Source organism: Equus quagga, chromosome 11 (assembly GCF_021613505.1).
Source record: "Equus quagga isolate Etosha38 chromosome 11, UCLA_HA_Equagga_1.0, whole genome shotgun sequence".
In the NCBI taxonomy this organism is placed as follows: Eukaryota; Metazoa; Chordata; class Mammalia; order Perissodactyla; family Equidae; genus Equus; species Equus quagga.
The window spans coordinates 25,498,382-25,517,410 of NC_060277.1; the positions used below are offsets into that span (position 1 = coordinate 25,498,382).

At 33.5% G+C, this 19,029-nt stretch overlaps 1 protein-coding gene across 2 annotated transcripts in view; it reads right to left on the bottom strand.

Moving 5' to 3' along the window:
* The window catches only part of AFG1L (AFG1 like ATPase), a 194,708-nt gene that overhangs the window by 81,759 nt on the left and 93,920 nt on the right, over positions 1-19,029 (bottom strand). For both annotated transcript variants that reach the window (XM_046674358.1, XM_046674357.1), the window contains exon 7: positions 14,071-14,129. In XM_046674358.1, the coding sequence (XP_046530314.1) occupies positions 14,071-14,129 (59 nt within the window). The remainder of the gene's footprint in view (positions 1-14,070; positions 14,130-19,029) is intronic.

Below are 19,029 nucleotides of genomic sequence, written 5' to 3' on the forward strand. Positions count from 1 at the left end.
TGTGTTTATTTAGAGAGGACATTGTCTCAATAACCTATGTATACAATTGAATACCAACTTAAAAATGGGAAGTCTAAATACAGTCAATAGTAAATGAATATACAAAGTATTTTGTACCAAGCACCTCTAATATACTATAATTTTGAGAGAGAAAAAAGCTAAATTCATTATAGCAGAAAAAAGATTTCTTGGATATCCTGAAGCCTCAAAAACTTGGCCAAACTATTGTTCGATTGCACACAGTTTGTGTCTTCATGCTCAGATGTTGTTGAAACAGCAGACTTAAAAGAAATAATGTCAATGAATCCTACCAAGCACTATACATGACCTCTGGGGTAATTAGCAATCATTCAAAAGCAACAAGACTAAAATGTTCTATTCTTTATTACTGTCAGCTCTTATCTTGATCAGCATTTTAATAAAGATGGTTCGTTTCTAAGACAGTTTCATGAATCAGTCATAATTACATTCTGACATGCAGTGAATAGTAAAGCAAAACTAAATATCACTTCATCAACCTTTCTAACCTTTATGCAAGTATTAACTGTAAATAATTTTTACACAATCCTACAACAGAAAATCTGCATATTTCTTAGCTTTGTACATACTTTACCCCAAATGAATTTCCTGTGACCTATACCTGAAAAACACAATCAGCCATAATTATCCAGTTTTGTGAGATGTTCAGGTGTTGCCTTTCAGAGTTCAAATCAACTTTGAGTATAAAAGGCTACTTTATTCTACAAATGGCACAATATGCAAAATGGGTTAAGTAGCCAAAAGCATCTCAGAGCATTGTGCCTTGAAAGAAGTCTATCCAGAATCAAAACGTCAGAACAAAAATACACCAAAGCAAAGCGACACATAAAAATAGATTCATAGATTAAACACAAAGGAATGGATCACTGATGACTGCTGCAGAAAGTCTGATCATTAAAATATGTTAAAAGAGGAATATTAATTAGAAGGAAATCTGAGCACTTAAGTATCCGAAGGGTAGTTTTTTAAAACATAATTCCAGAATAGCTGACAGAGGAGAGTGAAAATTATCAGAAATATAAAACTTACTTAGAGATGCTATTCCAATATTGAGGATAATGTGTAAACTCTTTTAGTCCCCCTCCCCACCAAAATACAGGATTTACTTTAGAATTTTGAAATAGCTAATTTCTCTTTTTGCTGAGGGCTAATTTTTAAAAATACTTTAGATAGTCAAAGTGAACATAATTCAACTACCAGAATAAATTGATACTGCATTTTAGGTGACTTATTGTCTCAGGTCTCAGGAAATTTCCAAATAGATGCAATACTTTCTCCAGAATAATTTGTTTTCCCGGTAGTGGATACAGAATATCCACACAGAACTAAGTTCCCAAACCTGTATTTCCACTGTCTCTCAAATAAATTTAAGGTAAATCTACTGAGTAATATATTTAAACAAACTGATTTCCATTTAAAAACTTAAATACAATAAAATAGGAACATACCATTTTACTTTGTGTAATTTCAATTTGAAAAATAAGTTCTTTCAAAAACCAATCTAAAGTCATGCCCCATGTTTTCTTATACATTTTATTATAAAAACAACCTTACTAGAATGTTACCAATCCGAGGCAAAAAGGAATATAGCAAACATCTTTTTCATTTGGGATTAAAAACACAAACATGCATGTCTTTTAGGTGATAATTTTTGTTTAACTCTTCTATTTAGCTATCTTGATCATTATTCCTTTCTCTTATTGGAGGTGCAAGCAAAGAAGGGAAAAGAAGTGTTGATTTAAGAAAACAGATTTCCCAGAAAGAAAAAAACTGTGATTAAGATTTAAACAAAAGCTAAAGATGGCTTCCTCTGAGCCCTGATGAGGTCCGCTACCTCATTACTAACAACTGAAAACTTGTGATGCATTTTGTTTCAAGAGAATCCAAAAGTCCTTGCTATAAAGCAGACAGGGGGGTGCAGAGTCTATTCACTCTTTCTGTATCACAACCATTGTGTAAGAAGTATAAAACACTGCCTTTATGCTGCCAAGCCACAATGACTCTTCCTACATCAAAGGATTTTCACTACTAGGGGTTTTTCTTCAAAATTTATTCAAGCTAAGGGCAGAGAGACAACAATTCATACACGCTAATTACGTCTAATTATCTATTCCCTTTTCTGACCAGCTTCGGCCAGTGTTATTTGCTATCTGGATTTCTCACAACCTCCCTTTGCCCTGTCCATCCAGCCCAACAGTGAAGGCTTTGAAGAAAACAGTTGTGGCTTTTTAGAGTTTTCTCAATATAGAGTTCAAGCAAATTAAATAATTATTCTGTTAGTTTTGACACATTTATGCGTTAAATATGAGGACCTCTTGGTTAATTTGGCAAATTCCTCACATCTCTTCATGGGTGGAATCATAGTAACACCCTCTCTTACAGGAGCTTCTCCTCATGCTTTCTTTTCATGATCTAAATGAAATGTTTATTGGATTAAAGTTCTTCTCTGCAGACCTCCATGGTGGCCTATGACAAAGAGCTTAAAAGTTCTATTAATTGGCTTGAGTTTTCAGGGACGGGAAAGAGAGAATTTTATTTCACATTACATCACTAGCCAAGAAAATTGCCACGTGTAATTAAACTAATTTATCTCATGAGTCAAAGAAACAACTAATTCATATTTAAGACACACTTCCTTTAAATCATTTTCGTCCTCAAAGAATTGATTTCTTGTAATTTAACAAAAAATAAGCATTTACTATCTAAGAGAAGAGAATTCAAGGCCTAAACAGTATATATTTTACATACAAGCAATAGTTTGCTGTATCCCAGTTTGAAACAAACACATAATTTATATATTTCATGAGAAACCTTTATTTTTATTTTATATAAGACAATTATAGAAAATATTATTTTAAATGGTATACACCCCAAATTACTTTGCCATAGGTAGGCCCTGACTAATAGAAGGTGTACCTCCTGGTATGAAGATGGACAAGAATTACATTTTAAATCCACATCACAACGATTTTTATTCTAGATATTTATTAATTTCAAGGACACAGCACAAAAATACCACCACAATAAAGTTTAATGCCTGTCACTACAGCCAATTTTCTTAAATACATTGTCTTAGACATATACGAAATAGCCAAGTTTATGAAAATTTCTTACATGTATTTCCTTAATTTATTTAGCCTAAAACTTGGTAATTATAGGAATGTTTTGCAAGTCAAATAGTCATTTTTGTATCTTAAAATATTAATACTAAAATTCAAATGAACACTTTCATGGTTTGTGGGGGAAAGACAAAACTCTTTTCAATTCAGGAGTTCAGTCTGCTACTTTTGTTCTGTCTTTTGTTTCTTTCAATCTTAAGTATTAAAAAGCCAACTCATAAGTAAAGACATTATCACACTAACAAAGGGTTAATCCCTGCTAGGCTGACTCAGGTGACAACACAGTGGAGGTCAGTGGGGCTGACACTGACCTCAAAAGCTGATTCTGATTATTTAGCCCTGTGAAAGCTCTAGTATTGAAAATTATAATGAACAAACTGACAAATCAATTTCACCAATGAAATGAAAATTGTGGCAGGAAAAAGTGGGAAACATACACTTAGCAAGTCTATGAATCCTAACGCAGGTGGCTGGACAAAAGCTGAACATTGAAACCTTTTATCTAAAGGTTATAAACAACTTCTCTAAAGGTTATAACCAGAGATCCACCATGAGAATATTCTCAAAGAGTTCACTAAAGGTATAAGATTCCTTGGAAAAAATTCCTCAGGAAACAAAAACACAAAGGCTAATATACAGCTTAATTTTTTTTAAGTTTTAGATAAAGGATGCATAACAGCTGAAAAACATTAACAACCACATAGAAGAAATGAAGTCATTATCTGAACACTAAATAAATATTATAAAAGTAGTAATAATAATAATAAAACTATTACAACCTCAGATTATAAAGTATTTTTATGTGTTGCATAATTAAACCCAAAAAATATTAAACCAAATCAGATTATAATGCTTTCCAAATGGGCAACTCTTTATCAGGAAAAGGAAATTCATATTCATCAGAGTTCATGCTAGTATCTTATTTTTCTCTAATTCCGTCAACTAACTGACATTCATCAAAGAGAAAATTATACTGTAGAATGCCTTGTTGGTTATTTTTGGCCATCTTACAGTTACCATTTCAGTAATCTATTAATCACCTAACTCGCTGAATTTTAAACAGAAATAAAAAACTTAAAAAAGAAGACAGTATGCTAAAATGTTAGTATTAATGAAAATTAAAGTGCTCTATTACTGACAACAGAATCTATCACTATGTGGCAAAAACACTACATACAATATTGCACATGAACATTTTCCACGGACAGATTATTTTAGATTTGTCCATACTGTTAAACTGATTAAAAAAGAAAGTTAATGAAATTCACATGGAGAATTTTTTTTAGCTCTAAAAGTTATGAATAGCATCTATCTCTTTCACTGCTCATTATGGAATGAATCAAACAAAATGGTTTATGTAAGTGTAAATGATGGAATGAACAGATTTTTACCTAAATATAAAACACCTGTCCAAAATATCATGGATTGCTGGAACTTGGTAAGATGAGAATAGCAATGCTTACCAGGCAATCCATTTATCAAGAAGGCCAATAATAGCAGTCTAGTTGAAATTAACTTAAGAAATCATTCTTCTGATCAAAACACCAATAGGTCCTCTTTTCCACAATAATTTTAAATAATGTTTACAATGCAATGAGATTACGTTCAATGTATATTATTCACTGAATGTACATTTAACACATGCTACTTTTTTAATGTATAAAATGGAGGATATTTCTAAGAAAGTTGATTCTAACAAAGCTTATATTTCTCAAGTTATAGAATTATTTGAAATTGAAACTGAACCACCCTCTTGTCTTTTGGTTCACCAGCTTTCCTCCCTTCTATCAACCATTTATCCAGCAAGCTCTTAAAATGTCACTTTCTCTAAGACCTACTAATGAATCTATGCTGACACATGATTTCCATCACATAAAGCAAGTCACAGTTTATAGAAAAAAAGTGCCATTTACATATGTTACTTTAAACAGTTGTTTATCTCTCTGTCCTTCGTATGTCGTACAGCTCAGGGGTAAGAAAACTTTTTCTGTAAAGGGTCAGATAGTAAATATTTTAGGCCTTCAAGGCCATAGGTCTCTTGCCACAATTACTCAACTCTAGTTTCACTGTAGTGTGAAAACAGCAAGAGACAATACATAAACAAGTGAACATTAAGTTTTTCAATACAACTTTATTTACAAAAACAGGTAGCAGGCCAGATTTGGCCACTGGCTATACTTTATTAACCCCTGGTATAGATTATCACAGTCTGCTTTAAAATACTGTAGTACAGTTATAGAATGGTGCTATGTAGACACCAACAAATGCTTTCACAATTATATCTGTTCATATACTTTAGAAAAATTACCTAAGTTCTATTAAAGTCACAACAAAGATTCTTCAAGAACAAATCGGTACAATCAGGACGTTATGTCATATGGTCAACAAGAAGTTTCAAGTTTGAAGCAGGCACAATAATCATAATATTAATCATCTTTTTCCATAAATAAGGGAATGTTAAGTACCAAAATAGTTTTTTTTTAAATTTATGTACAATACAAAACATATTCTGCTTTTATTTTTGGAGGAAAAACTCTGAGTTTTAAATAAATTTCCAAGCCTCAAGTAAACAGAAGAATAGTGATAGCTATTATTTTGTGAAAAATCTCAATGAACTAATTACTAATCACAAAATTTTTAATCTATAATTCTCATGCTTCTGTGTCTTTTCCATGTCCTTTTTCCTCCATGATGAACGCCCTTTCCCACTTTGCCTGGTAACTTTTATTTGTCTTTCAAGTCTTAATTTAAGCATCTCTCCTCTTTGAAAATACTCCTGACATGCACCAGCTTTCCCACTCAAACCGCTAATGTGGGGTGGGGCCCCTTTTCTATACTCTTTAGCATTCTGTAGTTCACTCAGTTACAGAAGTTCTCACGTGATACAAAAAAATTTTTATTGTCTGACTTACCAGAATAAGACAATATTTAATCAGATTCAATGACCACCATGCCACTGTTGTCTTACCATAATATCCCCATTTATAAGTTGTTAATTTTGACTGGTGGTATAAATCTTAAAGTAGTTTGCTCAGGAAGCTTCAAAAGGACTATAATTCCTAAGTTACGATACATCCAAAAATACACATCTATGAGCTTAGATTTTCATGACAGCCCAGCCGACAAGAGGATACACCATTTTTTTTAATATACTACAAACTACTCTATTCTATTATAGTATCTACTCATGGCAAACAAGTCGCAGTTTAGCTTGCTTTTTCTTCTATGGAATTAAAGGATTCTTTCTTTATCCTTGAAGTTCAGTTATGCACCAGAAAAATGTATTATTCTTCTATTTTATCTTATGTTCTATTTTAGAAATAGGAATTATGTGAATGTTTGATCTCTGTTGTCTGCTTTCTACATCCAGCGTCTTCTCTGTAACAGTTTTTCTCTCTGACTATTCTAGCTTCGTTTTGTGTGATTTTTTTCATAAGTCTGGTCTCTTTATCACTGATTTTATTTTCAGAAGTGCTGGTTCTTTAACTTGCTTTTTCTAAGACGTTTTTCACTTTTTTAATGGGTCCACCCTTGGTCTGTTTTCTTAGCTCTGCTAGCTCACTTTTCATCTAATCTTATAGTTATTTCATCTCCGATCTCTTATTTTATCAGTACCATAACTTCTTTAATTTCTTTTAAAATATAGAAAAGTTCTATCTGAAAAAGTCTCCTATTTCCTGAGGTAGTTCTTCTTCCAAAGTATATTCTTCATGTGCTTTTACTTGTTACTCCATGTCTTTGTGTCCTGTCTGCTCCTCCTGCTTCCTTCCTATGCCTGCCATTCTATTTCTTTTAACGATAGCCTCCATACATAGAACCTACGTTCAATCCATTTTGCTTGTTGCTGAATATGGGTAGTCCTACTCAGGTCTGCTGATTTCCTAAAAAGGGTAAGCAAAAATTTACCTGCTAAAAATTGGTTCTTATTATAAAAATAATACAAGATTGTTCCAGGAATCTTGGAAAAGTCTTAAAGAGAAAATTTAAATCATCTATAATCTTATTATCCAGAAATAAGTTCTATTTATCTTTTGGGATATTCATTTCGAGTATTTTTCCATGCATGTATATTACTTCTATAAAAGAGCAATAGATATACTCTTGCATCATATTTTTCTCAGTCACATTATCTGTGATCATTATTCTACATTATCAAAAGCTTCTTAAAAATATCATTTCAATGGACCTGGAGAGCATTATGCTAAGCAAAATAAGCCAGACTGAGAAAGACAATCACCATGTGATTTCACTCATATGTAGAATATAAACAAACACGTGGACTAAGAAAATAGCTCAGTGGTTACCAGGGGAAGGGGCCTGGGGGCTAGGCACAGGGAGTAAAAGGGAGCACTTAAGTGGTGATGGACGAGAAATAATATACAAGTGAAATTTCACAATGATGTAAACTATTATGAACTCAATAAAAAAAATCATTCCACGTAAGTATACTATATCCCCTCATGTGACTGTACCATCATTTACTTAATGATTCCTCTAAACATGGGAGAGAAAGATGTGCCCATGACTGTTTTTTTAATAGTTATCCTGTTTATATTTTTTTATCTATGGAAAAAATATGGAACTGAGTTCCTGAAGTACAAAAAATTCTGCCTTCTTCTTCCTTACAATTAAAAAGTAAGAAAGAGACAGATACTTTTGGCAAAGGTAGAGTATTTAGAATTCAGTTTTGCCCTCCTGTCATAAAGCATTAAGACACTGGACAAAACATGTAAAACTTCTGATATCAGACATAACACAATATGTAGCAAAGAATAGCAATCCCTGAGATGTGGGAAGTAAATCAGGCAAACAAGCATTCCATTTTCCCTGGCTTTCTGCCTAGAGGCAATTTCTAGACTGCAGCACAGCAGTCTAAATGAATTGAGGAGACAGTGATCAGTTTCGGGAAGCTGAGGCTGTTGGGATTTGCACAGTAGAGTTCACTAAAGAAGAAAGCTATGTAGAGAAGGAACTCCAGATATCCTCATAGGGAATGTCTGTAATCTTTGGCTGAATACTAAATTGCATATGCATAAAGTGAAACTCCACAAGACTCAGCAAAGAACAATCCACACAAAGCTGGGAGATATAAGCATTCTGAACAGCCAAGGAGAGAGACTTCAATGAACACTAAGGGGATTCAGTAGAGAGCCTAGAAGGGTCACACCTAAAGAAAAACTAAAATAGTCCTAGAGTAAAGGCCACTCTAGACACTCTAACAAAGCTTAAAAACAAGCCCCAAAAGGATCAGGCTGATGTGCAAGAAACTTAACCACTTGCCAAAATAAAGTTCAACAGCCTTAAAGGAACTAACAGAGACTCAACATAATCATCACAATGTCCAGCATTGAATCACAAATTACTAAACTTGCAAAGAAGCAGGAAAATAGGACTCACAACCAGGAAAAAAAAATCAAACTCTGGAAACAAAAGCAGAAATGACAGAGATGATAGAATTAACAGACAAGGACTTTTAATAAACTGACTTCTGCTTCTAGGAGGATGAAGTAGGTGTACTTTTCCCTATTCCTCCTGCTATATACTATTTAAAATCCTGAAAAATTATACACAAAACAAACATAAGAAGACACTGAAAAGTGGAAAGAAGGAAAAAAACTAGGGACCTCCAGACCTGAGGGACAACAGAATGGTGAGTTCTCTGGGGGTTTTTTTTGACTCATACATTCCAGACTTGGAGCTGAAGAAGCCAGCAACCCAGAAATGCCAATGGACACAGACAACCGAGGCCCCAACAAAAGCCTGCTCTCTTTAGCCAAAGAGGCCGGAAAATGGCAGCATAACAAGAAAGAAAACTTTTTGACAATAACTGTCCTACTGAAACAAACACCACAGAAAAAAACTGAAGTCACCTTTACCCATTCCAGCAAAGGCTGAGGGAGCCCAGAATTACACTTTCACAAGGCTGTAATGAGGCATCCCAACACTCCTGCCAGGATGAGTCAGAGAAGGCCAAGTAGGGAGCCAGAAGTTTCATCCCTACCAGTCAATACTGAGCACCACCCTCCCTCCCTCCCATGATGTCAGTGGAACCTCTCCACCTGCAGTAACAAGGAGCATCGCTCAGTGGAGGCTGATTAGGGAACATGGACTTCTACCCATAGCTGGCAGTAATGATACCATGCCTCTCCTTCTTCTGCCAGAATAGTGTCAAAAAAAGCCACCTAAAACTAAAAGTTTAAAGAAGACACACAAGTAAGATGCCAAACATCACTAATCATTTAAGAAATGTGAATCAAAACTACAATAAGAGACCACTTCACGCCCATTAGGATGGCTATTATCAAAATAATAATAATAACAAGCGTTGGCAAGGATGTGGAGAAACTGGAACCCTTGTGCATTGCTGGTGGGAATGTAAAATGGTGCAAATGCTGTAGAAAACAGTATGGCAATTCCTCAAAAAATTAAATATAGAACTACCATGTGATCCAGCAATTCCACTTCTGGGTATATACACAGAAGAATTAAGAGCAGGGACTCAAACAGATATTTGTACACAAATGTTCAGAGCAGCATTATTCTCAATAGCCAAAAGTTGGAAACAACCCAAATGTCCATTAACAGATGAATGGATAAACAAAATGTGGTATATACATATAATGGAATATTATTCAGCCCTAAAAAGGAATGGAATTCTGACACACGCGTGAATGAACCTTGAAGACATTACACTAGATGAAAAAAGCCAGATACAAAGGAAAAATATTATATGATTCCACCTATGTAAGGTACCCAGAAATGGAAAATTCAGAGATGAAAAGTAGAATGGTGGCTACAGAGAGTTGGGGGAGGGGGAGAATGGGGAGTTGTTATTTAATGAGTACAGAGTTTCAGTCTGAGAAGATGAAAAAGTTCTGGTGATGGATGGTGGTGATGGTTGCACAAGTGAATGTACTTAATGCCACTGGATTGTATATTTAAAAATGGTTAAAATGGTAAATTTTATGTTATGGGTATTTTACCACAATAAAAAACTGATTAAAAAAATAAAATCCAAAGTCTCATGACAAATTATCAAAATGTCCAAGTTTCAAGTGAAATTCACTTATACCAAAACCCAAGGTCTCAAACTGAATGTAAAAGGACAATCAATAGATGCCAACATCAAGATGATAGAGATGTTAGAATTATCTGATAAAATTAACCCAGGAATACGCAATTTAAAGCAGACCTGATAAAAATGCTTCAACAGGCAATTATAACTACACTTGAGACAAAGGAGCTTATGTTACTACTTAATAATAAAATCATTTAAAAAGTTCCATTCAAAAGCAATATTTAATAATTTTAAATCTGCATGCAACTTATAACATGGCCTCCAAATATGTAAGGCCAATGACAGAATTATAAGAGAAACAGACAAATTCAAATCATAAGGAGGAGACATTTTTCATAAGCTTCTCAGTAACTGATGGAGAAATACATAAGAATAAAGATTTGAACAGCATATATGGTGTGTTCAGCTATATATATTATCACATACAACAACTGGAGAGTACTTATTTCCAAAAATACAGAGAATATTTACAAAAATTTTCTACATGTTGGGCCATAAAGCAAGTTTCAACAAATTTGATAGGACTAAAGTTGCACAGAGCATATTCTCTGACCACAGTGCAATTAAGCATTTCTTAAGAAAACAATAACAAGAGGATAACTGGAAAATTCTCATACGCTTGGATAAGAAACATACTTCTAGATAATTCATGGCTTAAAGAAGATATCACAATGGAAATTAGAAAATACTTTGAACTTGATGGTGAAAATACTAAATATCGAAACTGCACGGATGCAGCTAGAGGGAAATAAATAGCCTGAAATACATTTAGGAAAGAAGGTTGAAATGAGATTAAAAAATTAATCTTAGTAAATCAGAAAAAGAACAGCAAAATAAACTCAAAGAAAGTTCAAGTGAGAGCAAAACAGGAACCTCCCTACTTAACAGCAGTGGAAATTCTATGTAAGGGTTTGGTTTTTGCTTTGCTTTGCTTTGTTTTAAGGAGCTACTCCAGGAAGGCTTCCTAGAGGGAACGCACCTGAGCGTTTTCTATATCCTTTCCAGTTCTATGGCTTTTTCCTTTTTCTTAATAAATTGTGGTAAAATATACGTAACATAAAAATTTATCATTTTTAAGTGTACAATTTAATGGCATTGAGTACATTCACGATGTTATGCAACCATCACCACTATCTATTTCCAGAACTTTTTCCTCGTCCCAAACAGAGACTCCATACCCACAAAACAAGAACTACCCCGTCGCCTCTCCTCCCAGCCCTTCGTAACATCTATTTTTACTTTCTGTCTCTCTGAATTTGCCTTTTCTAGGTACCTCAAACAAGTGGAATCATATAATATTTGTCCTTTTGTGTCTGGCTTCTCTCAGTACATTTTCAAGGTGCATCCATAATGTAGCAAATGTCAGAACTTCATTCCTTTTTATGGCAGAACAATGTTTCATTGTATGCATATACCACAACTTGTTTCTTAATAACTTATTAGTCTTCCTCATTATTCCTACTATCTTATCAAAATATCATTGTTTACTACAAGCTTAAGTTTTTGCTATTTTGCAATATTTTAAGCGACAAATCACAAGTTCTTGTGGTGAAGTACAAACTTGTTACCACTTGGTTTATAGAGGAGAACATAAAGGAAAAATTGATTTTACACTCTACTTTTTCCCCAAATAAATTTCTATGCTGTTTATAATCTCTTTTTATTAAACTAAGATTCTGTATTTGTTTTAAGATTGACTTCTACTTTTCTCTCAGCTGGGCCAAAACGAAAGAGAAACACTAGCACATGTGAATAAGCAAAATGCCACTTAAATTGACGTGAAACAAGCTCTCCTTACAAGGGAAACTTCATATACCCACCAAACAGCTCCAGGGAAACAAGCTCCAGTCTACTTTTCATCTTGCTGATGTTTTGTAACATGTGAAAAGTCTTTTGAATAAATGAGACATTTTAGATCTTTTCTCATCCAATCTGGTATTTAGTTTCCTAGGAATTTCAGTTCATGTTCAATTTCAAATTGAGTACTATTTATCTCAGTTCTTGTTCGATTTCAGATTTGGATTATTCATCTCTTTGATTTTCCTTCCTCTTTAAAAAAAAAATTAAGGGTGGGAAAAGGAAAGGAAATTAAATCCAATCTGGCCAATTTAGGAAACTATTAATAATGCTATTGTATATTGAAGTATGACAAATTGCTAGCCAAAAAATAAGGTTTGGGGTAAAAAAAAAAAGAAAGGACAGCTACAAAGTTCCCTGAGAACCTTTTAACTTGTTTCATTCTATGAGCTTTCTCTCTTTATATTTTGTGTATTTTATGCTACTTGTGTATTTTACGTATTTTAAGATGCTATTTTTGGCACCTCTTTTTCTTAGCTTCCCTATGTACATTTTGGTATCTATGTACACCATATTACTTCGGATTCCTGGCGTGGAGAAAACACATCAAACCTACCTTCTCCCCTAATGGAAAACATGATTATAAAGGGGAAAAAAATTACCAACAGCATAAATCTTCAAAAAGTACTTTTCCTTATATCTAAAAATATCTGAGAGAAATTAAAACCCTCTGGGAAGCTAAAAGTGGTCAAGGAAACAGATGTTTGAATTTTCCTAAGTATAGCACAGGGATTAAGCTTGGCATCAACAACAATTCCAACTAAAGTATACTTCAGAAGGTCGCCTGACTGTATCTTTAGAATGTTTGAAGATAAAATGTTTTTACTTCTCCTTCTTTGTAGGAATTTTTGAGGTTTTAGGTTTTTGTTTTAAAAACACAACTTTATCCTTTCTTTAGTCATGTTGTCATAGACTGGGAAAAGTATGGAAATTATATTTTGGTACATATGCTTCTTTTTCATACTTATTACATTTTGCTTTGTGTTATAGATATCTGTGTACACACTATATGCCCAACTAGATTATAAATGACTTACAAGCAAGAAACTAGCCTATTTCATGATTATATTATCCATTACGCCTAAAGTAGAACTTTGCACATAGTAGGGTCTCAATAAATATTGGTAGAATATAGAAGTATTGAGTAATTGTGTAAAAAATTACTTAAAATTAACAGTGAAAAGGGAGACTACTTTATTCTTAATCATATTGTAATGAAGACTATTTTAAACTCTATGCGGTGATGATACACAAATATTTAAACTATTTATGTGCCTCAACTTGACATAATTTCATGATAACTTGATGGCAATCACATTTAAATATATTAGAATATTTTTATAATAATGCTACTCTAGAATGGCAACTTTAATAGCTGGGAAAACACGTTAATGGCCATTAGCCTGAAGGAAACAGGGAACATTAAACCTTTTCTTCAGAAATCAATGTATAAGTTTAAACAATCTACTGTAATAGTTATGAGGAAACCTCAAATTAAAATTTATAAAATGCAAACTATCAAATGTTTCAGTTAGACAATAATTTAGACTATATTTTGTAATTTTTCCTGTGTACACATTGATGAATACTATATAAAAAGATCCTTTTCTCCTTTACTGTCTTTGACTATTACTATCTAATATCAAAATGAATTTTGCTTGGGGCCAGCCTGGTGACATAGTGGTTAAGTTCGGCATGCTCCACTTTGGCAGCCTGGGTTCACCAGTTCAGATCCCAGGCACGGACCTATACCACTCATCATGCCATGCTGTAGTGGTGACCCATATACAAAATGGAGGAAAGACTGGCATGGATGCTAGCTCAGAGCAAATCTTCCTCATCAAAAATTAATTAATTAATTAATTGATTAATTAATTAATTCTGCTTGAATGCAAGACCATGGCAATCCTATAAAAGCCCTTGATTATCAATCAATACAATATTAGTCAGTGAACGCAAGTAAGTGATTTTCCTTACCTTCAGGACAGCTATGAATGGTACAAAGTTAGCTCTTTGGAGTCCATTTTTATAAAGATCTGAAAGAAATACTTTGTATTAGCTTTTTACTGAGCCTAAATCATAATGTTAGCTTATATTTTAGCCTGGCAAATAAAGTTTTTTACTGATAAAAAGATAAAGGAGCAAAAGAGAAGAAAATTAACCAAAATTGATTTCTATTCTGGTATTACACAAAATTCATAATATTCTTAATAAGAGAAATATTAACAATCACAGAAAGAAGATCAAAAGGCAGTCAATCAAATTACCTTTAAACTATAATACAAAGCAACGAAAGAACTGCTTTTCACAATTCACAAATGGTATCATAAATGATCCTAAATCAATACTACAAGAAAATAATGTATTTAAACAGATTTAATAATTCAATATATAGGATTCTACTAGGAAAGGAATTATATTTTCCTTTTCTCAATCTATAATAAAAGTTCTCTATACAGAATTAAAAGTGTGTAATAAGATTAGCCTTTTAAGAAAACACATCAATAGATAAAACTGTGCATGTATTTGTATCAAAGTTATATATTTGTCATTAACATAAATGACATTAAGACCACTTTACTTTAAAAGAAATTACCAAAAATTAAAACTCCATTCTTAACAGACTGTGAATTTAATGCAATTGTATATCATAAACAGGTAGCATCCATTGCCTTAGAATATTTTATATATATGTATGTGTCACAGAATATTTTATATATATGTATGTGTCACAGTATCTGTAAGTTCAGACACATATACACACACATTGTTAAGAGCAAACAAGTGGAAAGGGGCAACATATTGTAAGCTTTGCATATTTTTCTTTAAAAATGGAGATTTGGAATATTTTTCAAGAGGGCGAAATTTTATTGCATATGAAACATTCCTAAAAGTCAAATCTATAAAGTAATAAGATTTTAAAAATAAAAAAGTATAACAATGAGAACAGTAAAAAGTTTTCTCAACAACAAAAAACACAAATTAGATTATGTCTCAATTTTTTTTACGAATTGCATTATAGGATCCTTTCTATATTTCCTTGTTTAGAGAAAACTTGATAACTAAAATAGACTTCAATTGCCACATTTACTTATGGAAATAAAACATGGTCATTAGGAAACATTTATTCTCTTTATAAAAATATTCATCATAACATCATTACAGTGAAGAAACTATTTGCATAAGCTCTTTGGTTAATTAAGGACTAGAGGCTTTAATCCAGTTACATTTAAAATTTTTATTTAGGGTTAGTATAAAAGGTAAGATAATGCTGGCCAGGCTGTCAGGATTTCAAAATTCAAAATGAGATCTTTTCTTTCCTGTAATCAATACCTTGAATGAGTAAAATGGGTAAAATGCAAGAAACAGGTTTAAAGTTAGGTATTTTCATAGTCTTCCCTAATACCAAGTTGCTGGAGAAGGTGCATAAAAATATTGCTGTATGATAAGAGTTGATAGCTATGATTGCCAGCAAGTGGTAAAAATCGAAAATAAAATAATTTTTAAAATGCAGTCAATGTTTATAACAGCTTTATTCTTAATAGCTAAAAACTGCAGGGGCCCGCCCAGTGGCACAGTGGTTAAGTGCGCACATTCCCGCTTCGGCAGCCCAGGGTTGGCTGGTTCGGATCCCGGGTGCGGACACGGCACCGCTTGGCAAACCATGCTGTGGTAGGCGTCCCACGTATAAAGTAGAGGAAGATGGGCATGGATGTTAGCTCAGGGCCAGTCTTCCTCAGCAAAAAGAGGAGTATTGGCAGCAGATGTTAGCTCAGGGCTAATCTTCCTCAAAAAAAAAACACAAAAAACTGCAACTTTATTTGTAATAGCCAAAAATTGGAAGCAATCCAAATTTCCATTATTAGGTGAATGGATAAACAATCTGTGGCATATACGTAAAAAGAAATACTACTCAGCAATAAAAAGGATAAACTATTCATACACAGAACAAACTAGATGAATCTCAAAATAACTATGCAAAGTAAAAGAAGCCAGACCAAAAAAGGGGAGGGGAGTACATACTGTGAGACTCCACTTATATAAAACTCCTGAAAAAACAAACTAATCTATAGTAAGAGAAAGTAAATCAGCAGTTGCCTGGGGAAGGGCCAGGGTGTAGGTGGGACAGAGATGGCGGGGAGAGATGAAAAAGGGGATGAGGAAAGTTTCAGGTGTGATGGGAATGTTCATTATATTGATTGTAGTGGTGATTTCACAGATGTATATTTACGTCAATATTTTTTAAATTGTACCCTTTAAACATGTGCCACTTATTTTATGTCAATTATGCCTCAATAAGTTCTTTTAAAATTTACTGGGAAAAAAACGTAGACAACATTAGTGCGTATCAAAGAACACAATGTTATAGAATTTAACATATTGCGCTAATCAAGGTTTATCTATAAGGTAACATTTTGGTATTACTCATGGAATAATAACTTTTTTTTATGGACAGATAAGGCTCTGGGATGTAACTTATCACGCATGCACCTTTTAGTTAGTCGGCAATGAGAGATGTAAAGGCCCACTTGTAACATTCTTGATTAAAAGATTTCCACTCATCAGCGAAGTTAAAGCAGAATAACAATGTCATTAAGTCTTCAAGATTTAATTTTCTAAAGGGTTAACTTTAAAAAGAAAATCCACCTTTACAGGGATATATAATTCAAACTTTATGCTCTGAGAATTATTTTCTATACAAAATTCTAAACAGAATTCATTTGGCTTGAAAACCTTTAGGTTTTTACAGGACACTTAAGTGAAAACGGACTGTATTCATTAAATTGAAGAGTTTTTTGCAATTCAAATATTATGCTAATTATCAATGCAATAGATCCATCTCCTGAAACATTATGTAGCTATAAAATTTTTAATATTAGTTGTTTAGTATCATTTTTCTTATATATAAAGCTTTCATAATACATTTATATTAATATTTGTCATTATTTACTAAATACTTTTTAAAATTCAGCAGAAGTTTTTGCCTATGATTTTTTAATGATCTCTAAACAGAGCTAAATGAGCACTTGCACATATAAGATAGAGTACTGGAATTATGGGACATTCATTTCTTGAGAACGGTATAAGGACTTCTACATTCTCCTCAGTGAATAACTATAATAATACTTACAGATGAAATACATGCAAAGAGGACTTTTTAAGTAATTATAAGGATCTAAATACTTTGGAGATGCACATGGATATGCAGATCTTTTCCTTAAAAATTCAAGCGTCAAAACCAACAGGGTGAATAATGCTTATTCATGTAATTACATATCGGTTTAGAGTAAGAAAAACTTTTAAGACAGGATATTAAAAGTTTTCCTATAAATTAACACAAAATAATTACACACCTTATGGAACCAATCTGATTTACCATTCCAGGAGATTCTTATTTTAGTATAGAGTAAAAGAAAATGGCAGCTTTAGACCATTTAAGCAGCGAGAGCTTACTTAGCTTCTTTTTAAAAAACTAATTAGAGTTCAACATACATTTATGAATTCCTACTATACGTCTGTGCTGAAATGAGTGCTGAAGATATAAGATAAAAAAAAGGAGGAACTAGGATTTATAGAACAGCTCCCAGGAGCCAGGCAATTTGCTAGGCAAGGTATGGTACACAAATTAACACTACAAAGTAGACATTTCTACTCAACTTTACAAATAAAGAAACTGATATTCAGAGTTGTTTAAATAATTTGCTGCATTACTAGCCAATAATTAATATATCCAGGAGTCAAGACCTTTAATGCTGCTAAAACTTGCAGACTTTTTCAGAAGCATGCTGTGACCACTTGGGCTCATCACAGCTGACAGACACAATCAGACCACAATCGTGATTCAAGGTAAAAAGGGACACAAAACATAAACAGAAAAGACAGAGCAAGAAGTTATTGATTTTATCAAAGGCTGCTTTAGAGAGGTAACAATGGGACTGGACTACTTCGGGAAAATGAGCAGGATGCCACCAAGCAGAGAGGAAGAAACGGTATTGTAGGCAGAAGAGTCAGCATGAGCTCATGACTCTCTCTTCCTTCTTTTCTAATACTATACAGTCAATTACTCAAATGCCACGTTCTCTATCAACCTTCCTTGAATCCACTATAGTAGACAAACTTTTAGAGTGGCTCTCCCGAATTCCCAGACCCGGCATTATAGCTTTGTGTAAATATTGGACACCAGGAACAAAGAACAGTTATCCCTGAGAATAGGAAACAACAAATGCAGTGAGTTCTACAACTGCCCCAGCTTAGTGCCTGGTGAAAGTTTATAGAACTCTGCACAGGGAAGGGGAACCCAGGCAGAGACTGGCAGTCTCCCTGAATTGAGATGGATGAGAGTCCAGGGAAGAAAATGCAGCTAGAGTTCACAGGACAGAGTACTAGAGAAGAGAAAGCTGCCCAGTGAAAAAGTTCTAGAGATCTGCTGAGGGGCCCAATTGAGTTCTCAGCTGAATACTGTTGAGTCCAAGTGTGTGAGGAAACTACCCAAAGCCAGCCAAAGAATCATCTGAAAGTATTAAAGAAAGCCCATACATAGCAGGCAACAGTGCCTGTCTTCACCAGTCAGATCAGAAACCCTCATAATTCATGGCATACTGGGTAGGGTACTGAGAAGAAACTCATCTCACTAGTGAGAAAAATTAGTCCTAGACTAAATGCTGCTCTGTCCTGCCATACAAAGCTTAAAAGCAATACCCAAAAGAATCAAACTATTTCTAAGAAAGAGAATAAAGCTCAAGAATATTTATGGGAAAGAAAAAATACCCAGCACCCAACAAGGTAAAATTTACATTGTTTGCCATCCAATAAAAAATTACTAGACATGCAAAGAAACAGGAAAATACGACCCATAATGAGAAGAAAAGATCAGTCAATAGAAATAGACCCAGGACTGACACAGATAATAAATTTAGAAAACAAGAACATTAAAAC